General features: G+C 47.9%; 1 protein-coding gene across 1 annotated transcript; it reads left to right on the plus strand.

The window, feature by feature from the left end:
• Positions 1-6,340: 6,340 nt before the first annotated feature.
• Positions 6,341-8,345, plus strand: LOC103634802 (Core-2/I-branching beta-16-N-acetylglucosaminyltransferase family protein). The gene is made up of 2 exons (XM_008657392.2): positions 6,341-7,320; positions 7,446-8,345. Exons 1-2 carry the CDS (start codon positions 6,826-6,828, stop codon positions 8,106-8,108), a joined length of 1,158 nt encoding a protein of 385 aa, XP_008655614.1. The 5' UTR covers positions 6,341-6,825; the 3' UTR covers positions 8,109-8,345.
• The last annotated feature ends 396 nt before the right edge of the window (positions 8,346-8,741 follow it).

The following is an 8,741-nucleotide window of genomic DNA, read 5'->3' on the forward strand; positions in this document are numbered from 1 at the left end:
ATCCACTCTAATTCTCTGGTCAACAAACCAGCCTGACCTTTAATATCTGCATAGTTGTTATGGCTCACAATCGTCTAGGGAGGTAAACTGGTAGTTAAGGTAGCATTGGACAGAAAGAGGCAAAGTTTGAGCTATGCTCAAACTTAGTTGGTATTATAAATTAGCCCTTAGTGGTTGTTAGCGTCGGCAAGATGATGATGTATTTGTTTAAGGTGGAGTTTGCTATTATGATGCTACAAGGAATTTGTCTAAAGGTGGAGTTTGTTGAGTTTGTGATCCAAATTCTGAAGAAGGCGGCCAAGTTGGCATCGCTGCGTTTCCCTACTCGTTTTAGGGTTTCACCTCTAAATATTTTGGTAAGCCGCAGGAGATAATTATCTCAATTGTAAATCTCCTGCGATCTGTAACCACCCGAAAATAATGAGAAGTTGCTGGTCGGCGCCCGTGGTTTTTTCCCCTTCGCTTTAGAGGGGTTTTCCACGTTAAATCTGTGTCTTCTCTGTGATTGATCCCCTTTGTGTCGTATTCATTTATAACACCTCGTGTGTCCTCCTCTTCTTTATAAGGTACAAAATATATAAAAAAGATATGTCCGTTGGGATTTAAACCATGATCTCTAAGAACAAAGCGTTCGTCTCTAACCATTGCACCTCGTGTTGGTTTATGTTTTTTGAAGTGAAGGTACTGTAGGAAGGTCCTACAGTAATATTATTAAAACAATAAAAATGAGTTTAGAAATGAGTTTAAGGAGGAGGAGGGAGATTACAAAGAAATGGAAGAAAGAGAGAGTCGAAGGGGACAAGTTACAACCCTAAATTAAGTAGCCAAGATGTAATGTCTTCTTTAAGAGCAGGCTTGATGCGATGGCATAACATAGCAATTTCACTCCTAAACATAGCCTTACACTCAGGAACCGAAGGAGGAATTTCATTGAAGGTCCAATTATTTCTGCACCTCCAAATGCACCACGTCATGATGATAATAGCTTCAAGCCTCCAAGGGACGTGCAAACGTCTTCTAATTCTCAATAGGGTATGCAGAAGATCCGTAGCACATGGCGGAAGGAGGCCTAAAAGAAGCCAACATCTCTTAGCAAAGTTGCACCTGAAGAAGAGATGGATAGATGTTTCTTCAATCTGGAGGATACAATTATCGCAGGTGAAGGAGTCTTATGGCATTGCGCGACGCCTGAGAATGGAGCGAGTATTCAATCGATTTTTAAGCAGCAGCCAGAAGAAGACTTTGTGCTTGGGCTGGCATTTAGATTTCCATAACCAAACAAATAGAGGGAGCGTTTGACGGGAGACAGTCAGGTGTGCATAAACCGACTAAGAGGAAAACCGAGTGGAGGAGGCACTGCATCTCCAAATATCATTGTGATCAAGCAACTGAATATTACCAAGGGTGTCTTGAAGTTGGAGAAGTTGCTCGAACGCTTCAGCAGAAAGGGGGGTATGAAACATTTCATTCGGGGAAGCTAATCGAGCTTGATGGATGTTAATCTCTTTGACCGAGGCAAAAGACCAGAGCTCCGGGAACTTTTCAGATAAACATTGCCCATTCCATCGATCATGCTAGAGAAGCGTAGACTTACCATTTCCAATTTGCACTTGGGCAATTTCCTTGAATGAGCCATGGATTTTGAGAATATCTTTCCACCAAAACGAGCCCACTAGTCTAGATGAGGGCAGAGAATTGTTGTAATGAGTGTCCCAGATGATGTTGACCCATGGGATATTGACTCTGTTAAAGAATTTGTGTAGACACTTCATAAGGAGAGCTTTATTCTGCCACTCAAGGTTAATGACTCCAAGACCCCCTTGAATTTTTGTCCTGCAAACCGATTTCCATGCAACTTGGGGAGGTTTTTTTGCATTTATATCTGCCCCTCTCCAGAGACAATGTCGTCGAAGCTTATCAATCTGATTGATCACAGTTTTCGGGAGTTTCAGGGTGCACATGTAATAGGTTGGAAGAGAAGAAAATACCGCATTGACCATTTGGAGTCTGCCAGCCTGAGATAGAAAAATAGAGGTTGCAGCTAGTCTTTTTTCAATCTTCTGAATGAGAGGAAGGAAAGCTTCCAAGTTGGGTTTTTTAAACCCCAAAGGAAGACCCAGGTACGTGAAGGGCAAAGTCCCGACCTTGCAGTGGAATGTATTTGCTAGCAAAGCCATTTTCTGCTCCGAAACATTGATGGGGTAAATGTTAGATTTGTTATAATTCACATGGAGCCCTGTAGAATCAGCAAAAGAATTAAGCGTTGCTTTAAGAAAGAAGAGCTGTCTAGGGCAGGCTTCCAGAATTAGGATTGTATCATCTGCGTATTGAATAACCGGGAAGTCGAATCCACAGGAGGTTGGGATCGGGAGCTTGAGGATGCCACAATCCTTTGCCTTGTTGATAATTGACTGAAGAAGATCAGCAGCTAAGACAAAGAGAAGGGGGGACAAAGGGTCCCCTTGCCTAACTCCACGCCTGCAGTGAAAGCGTCTGCCCGGAACCCCATTCAAAAGAACCTGTGATGTGCCCGATCCAAGAATCAATGAAATCCAGTGAAGCCATCTGTCTCCAAAGCCCTTATGTTTCAGAATATCAAGGATGGCAGCATGTTCTAGTTTATCAAAGGCCTTCTCAAAGTCCAATTTTAGGATGACCATTTCCTTTCCTGATTTATGACAAATAGAGATGTATTCAAAGGCCCATGCAAGACAATCTTGAATTGTCCTCCCCTTCAGGAAACCATATTGATTCTGATGAATTAGACTAGTAATAACCAGCTGTAGTCTATTGGCCAGAAGCTTCGTCAGGATTTTCATGCTTGTATTGAGGAGAGGAATCGGTCTATAATCCCCCACTGAAGTAGGCGTACTATGCTTAGGGATGAGAGTCACATAAGAACCATTGATGCTTTCTAAGCAGATTGATCCCTCATAAAATTTATCACAAAGCTCATAGAAGTCTGATGCAATTACCGACCAACATTTTTTACAAAATCCGTATTAAAACCATCAGGACCTGGGGCTTTATTGGAAGGAAGGTTTCTGATGATCTGATCTATCTCGCTGCGAGAGAAAGGCAAATCCAGTGTAGAGAGGTTATGAGCAGACTGAATCAATTCAGAAAGATTGAAAACCATAGATGTTGGCTGAGAAGACCCTAATCGATTTTTAAAGGCTTGAAACAGAACCTCCTCTTTGTCTTTATGAGAGACAGCCACCGAGCCATTGTCGCAAGACAGAGACAAGATATTGTTGTGACGATGTTTGGAAGTGGCATTAGCATGAAAATTTTTTGTGCCCGCATCCCCCAACGAGGCCCATTTGATTTGGCCTCTTTGCTTCCAATAGGCACGCTGATTGGAGAGAAGACCCTGCAGGTGTTGGACTAGAGAGTGCTTAAAGTTCCATTCTTGAATTGTTAGATCTCTGCTTTCCTCAATAAAATCCATCAATTGAATAATCAACTCTGTCTTAACAATCAACTTAGCTAGATTGGGTAAAGATTTCTGCCACCCATTGATCACTTTTCTTGCTCTTTTAAATTTGGCCATAAGCCGTTTTGCAGGATCAGGCTGAAAGAGATTTTGTTCCCAGGAATCTTGGAATTTGAAATGAAAGTCCTCAAGCTGAAGCCAATAGTTCTCAAATCTGAAAATGGGCGGCTTGGGAACGTTGGATTGAATGTTGACAACCCAGGGAACATGATCCGAGGCGATCCTGGCCAGGGAAAAGGCAGAGGTGGCCGGGAATATGGTAGACCAGACAGGAGAGACGAAGCACCAATCCAGCTTTTCAAGCAAAGGATGACGCTGCATATTAGACCAAGTGAATGCTTGCCCTTTAAGAGGAATTTCTTGTAAACCCAGCTGACTGATTGCCGCATTAAAATTGAGCATTCTGATAGGGTCACCACCCTGCTTGTTACGATTTTCAGGGAACCTAATCATGTTGAAATCCCTAAGGAAAATCCAAAGTTTGTCGTCATCAATTTGAAGGTTAGAAAACCAGGCAAGAAAATCTTCTCTACCATGAGGAGAACAAGGGGCATAAATGTTGGAGAGCCACCAGATTTGCCCATTAAGGTTGGATTGGAAACGAATGGTGTGCCCAAACTGGTTTTGATCAACTACCTCAGCCGCAAAGAGGGAGCTTTTCCAGATGGTGATGAATCCTCCAGAGGCACCAATAGAAGGGCCAAGGGCAAATTTATCAAAATGATGATTGCAGAAGAGACGAATATAAGCGTCATCGAAGGATTCTTTTTTTGTTTCCTGAATACAAATAATGTCACATTTGGATTCCAAAATATTGTTCCGCAGAGAGTTCCACTTGGAGTCAGAGTTAATGCCTCTGATGTTGTGAGACAAAATTTTAAATGACCGACAAGAATTCTGAAGAGAATTATCCATTGAAAACCAGATGTAATTCACTGAAGAGGTCGAGTATACCAAGTATACGACGACAGAAGCCCCAACAATCAGTATGCGCGGGCATGCTAAATTATAGAATTCCAGAAAGGAGGGGAAGAGAGCACCAGCACCCCCCCGAAATCCAGACCAAATAAAAGCCAAAAAGGCATAAACAAACCCCAAAGTTTCATTGCACCCAGGAAATTAAAACCATTCACCCAGAATACAAAAAATGTTGAGAAGTCTGGGGAGGTCACCACAGGGTCCACAACGGGTCCATCCACACAGGGAGTAGTTTTGCCGCGATACATAATTAAACCAAAAGACAATAAGCACCGCAACATCTCAGACCCAAGCTGAGACAAAAGAGACGGCCACGCATTACAGCCCCGTCGAGGGATGAGACTCCGCGTCATCATCCATATCAGAAGTGTCCCTTCGATCTGCAGACGGAGAACTCGGCTCATTTGTGGAGCAAGACGAGGAACGCGGCCTCTGAATGGCAACACTGGAGGACCTGGAGGCGCTTAAGGAGTTGAGACTTAGTTTTTGTGGGTCCACCTTGCAGAAATCAACGCCCAATTCCTTGATGGTCCTGTGGGAGAGCGATGGTGGTGCAGGAGACTCGGCACAGCACGAGCAATTGTTTTTACTGCCAAAACAAGGCTTAAAGCCTTTGGCCTTTTCTCTGAGCCTAGCACTTCTTCTCACTTCAATGTCGACCAAGGCTGCACATTTCTTCCTGCGCACAGCTGCAGAAGTCACAGGAGAAAGAGCCTCCACAGGCGAATCCAGGCAGGGAGGGAACAACCATTTGGGGGGTATCTTAATCGGTATGGTTTCCATGCTGGGCTCCATGAAAGCAGAGAGAGCCCCTGACAGCAAAAAAATTCTGGCCCATTCAAAAGAATGCGGCCTCATATGGAGGCAGATTTATTCTTTGAGATCTCCTGGTGACGATTCAATATCCTCTTGGGCCGCCAAAAAGATTTACGCGAGGCCCAAGGCCGCGCCCGAGCGCTCCGCGGAGAGGACCGGGAGAAAGGCCACGCCAGATTACCCGAACTCGGATTTGAATAATTTTGAAAATAAGCACGTTTAACCGACTGCCCACGAGGATATGAATGAACGGCCGGCTGATCAGAATGACGACGAACCGGGAACGAAATCCGATTGAACACCGATGAACGTGGTTTCAATCCACCAGACCTGACCTGTCCACCCAGGGGAACCAAATTCGCACCAGACAGAACGGATGAACGAGCAACATCAGCAAAGGAGGCCTTCACAGAGCGACCACAGGAAACTATAGTCCAAGAGTTTGATTCATCCTCCAAAAAGAGCTGCCATTCCTTGATCCAGTTGGGCCCGCCAGAGTTCCAAAGATGGAGATAAGCTTTGAAGGAGGAACAGCTAAAAGAATGGCGCCTATAAACTGCGAAGCCCACTTCTTTGCAAGAGAGCGAAAACTGGAAAACCCGGTCAGACAGCTGGAGTGGCCTGAAAAGCTTTGCAGAACCGCCAATGAAGGATTGAAGTAGAAGACCCACAGATTCTTCACACAAGCGCGAGGAACATCAACCGAAGGAAACGACAAGAAGGAGCTCATGGCGGTCAAATCTGCCCGGGAGAGGGTTAATCGGACGATTAAACTTGCGAAAAATCCAATCTTCAAAATGAAGGCCGACAGAAAAATCCAGCGAAAGACTCCACATTACTCCAAAGCACACAGAGAGACGGAGCGCAAGAGAGGGGAGACAACAGCAGGCGATTAGACCGCGGCGGCGGCGACATCATCGCAGGAAGCAGAGGTGAGGGCACGGACAGGGCGGGCAGCGAGAGCGCAGACCATGGCCACTTTCTACGACCTGTGTTGGTTTATGTTATACAAAGAACTGTATATAATACATGACAAGCAATAATGCATGTTGCTCCTCTCCTATGCTTAGCCTTGCCACTCTTAGTTGTTGTTCCTGCATTTTCCCACTCTATGGAAATTATTGTGGGATGAGAATCTAAACAACATAGTACCCGTTTCAGTGGGAGATATGATCCTTGCGTCCTCTCTGATCGGAATTTCTGCTGTGTATGCATTCGTGTTCCTCCCAGATGAGCACGTCATATTTACGCAGCTATGTAATTCATAGCGGAAGCAAAGGTCAAAGGATCATAGATCGCTGCTAACATAGCTCCTGCCGGTGATCCAAGAAAAGTTTAATGGACGCAACTAGCTTTTTCAGGGAGAAGCCATGTTAATTTTGCAGAGCAAGCAAAGCGGAGGTGTGGGAGTGCGTGTAGAAGAACACCGCGATAGTATAAGTGCATAACCAAAGGCTGAGCAGTGGTGTGCTGTGCTGGTGCTGCGCTGCGAGCTTGAGGCGGCCAATCAAGCCACGAACGACGTAAACAACGCCATGGCTGCGTCTCACTCTCACCTAGGCGGGAAACTCCTCAAAGTGGCGCCTACGCTTCTCCTCTTCTCCTTGGGATTCGCGCTCGGCATGGTCTCCAACTCCAAGTTCCCAAGCCTGTACCTCTCGTCCATCTCGCGATCGCCCTCTCCGGCGCCACCTCCGCCGGCGCCGGCACCGCCGCCGCTACCACCGCAAAACCCAGAAGTGGGGATGGCACGGTTCCTGGAGCCGCGCAGCGTCACGCACAACATGACCGACGAGGAGCTGCTGTGGTGGGCGTCCATGACGCCCAAGGTCCGCAGCACGCCGTACCACCGCGCGCCCAAGGTCGCCTTCCTGTTCCTGGCGAGAGGGGACCTGCCGCTGCGGCCGCTGTGGGAGAAGTTCTTCGCCGGGCACCAAGGGCTGTACTCCATCTACGTGCACACCGATCCCTCCTACGCCGGCTCGCCGCCGGAGGACTCCGTCTTCTACGGCCGCATGATCCCAAGCCAGGTAAACTAACTACTCTCTCAATCCTGAAAGCGGAAAATGATCGACGCGTTGACAAAACAAAACAAAAAAAAGCTCTAGTTTGAATCCTGAAATCGGAAAATGATGTTTCTCTAAAAAAATTGTAGAAAACGAGGTGGGGAGACGTGAGCCTGGTGGCCGCGCATCGCCGGCTGCTGGCGAACGCGCTCCTGGACGTCGGCAACGAGCGTTTCGCGCTGCTCTCCGAGTCGTGCATCCCGCTCTACAACTTCACGGCCGTGTACGCCGTGCTCACCGGCACGGACACCAGCTTCGTGGACGCGGTCGTCACCCCGGCGCGCTACAGCGCCCTGTTCGCGGAGCGCAGCAACATCACGGCCGCGCAGTGGCGCAAGGGCGAGGCGTGGTTCGAGATGGACCGCGCGCTGGCGCTGGAGGTCGTCTCCGACGCCACCTACTTCCCCACGTTCCGCGAGCGCTGCGCGGGGCAGCGGGCGTGCCTCATGGACGAGCACTACGTGCCGACGCTGCTGAGCGTGCTGCGCTGGCCGCGCGGCGCCAACCGCTCGCTCACCTTCGTGGACTGGGACCGGAGGCGCCGGACGGGGTTCCACCCGCACACGCACCGCGGCGAGGAGGTGACGCCGGAGCTGGTCGAGGAGATCAGGGGAGGCGCGCGCGCCGGCAGGAACTGCAGCGCGTACCACGACGGGGCCAGCGGCGTCTGCTACGTCTTCGCGCGCAAGTTCACGCCCGACACGCTCCAGCCGCTGCTCCGGTTGGCTCCCAGGGTCATGGGGTTCGGCTGAGACGATCGAGTTTGTATATTGCTGACTTCCTCTGGTTGCTTGATCAGATGTTTTGTGGAGCTTTTCTTACTGTACGGAGTGTCATCTATCAACACCAGTCATCTTAACATCGTGTGTAGCTGCAGAAAAAAACGAAGAATCCATCTCGTTTCTTACCAAATAAAATGCCGAAGGGCAAGATGATGACAGACGATTTTGTTCCACAAACTAAATAGGAATATACCTGCGTTGGATCGACCTCTACCTAGCTCCCCGAACTGAAGTGGTGTATGCGCGACCAGTGCATTCTCAGCTGGCTAATCCAGCGAAAAGTGAGAGGATGGGCGTGGGCCAGCGAAGGCGATCAATGAGAGGATGATGTATGAACTAGGGTTAAAAAATAGTTTCAAGCTCGTGAGCCAACTCGAGCCTGTAAATTCTATAGGATCTTACATTCTTACTGTGTTTAACTTGTCAATTCGAGAGCACTAGATAGATCTACACGCGTCTTCACTGCTAGAACAAGAACACAGGGGTTAGATACAGTGGCGGAGTCAGCTTAAAATTGGAGCCTGGTCACCGTTGTTCTTTGCCGGAGGCTTGGAAGCACTCACCACCACGTCATGCCGAAGCGTCTAGTAGTTCTCCAGTCAT

Source organism: Zea mays, chromosome 8 (genome assembly GCF_902167145.1).
Source record: "Zea mays cultivar B73 chromosome 8, Zm-B73-REFERENCE-NAM-5.0, whole genome shotgun sequence".
Classification (NCBI taxonomy): Eukaryota; Viridiplantae; Streptophyta; class Magnoliopsida; order Poales; family Poaceae; genus Zea; species Zea mays.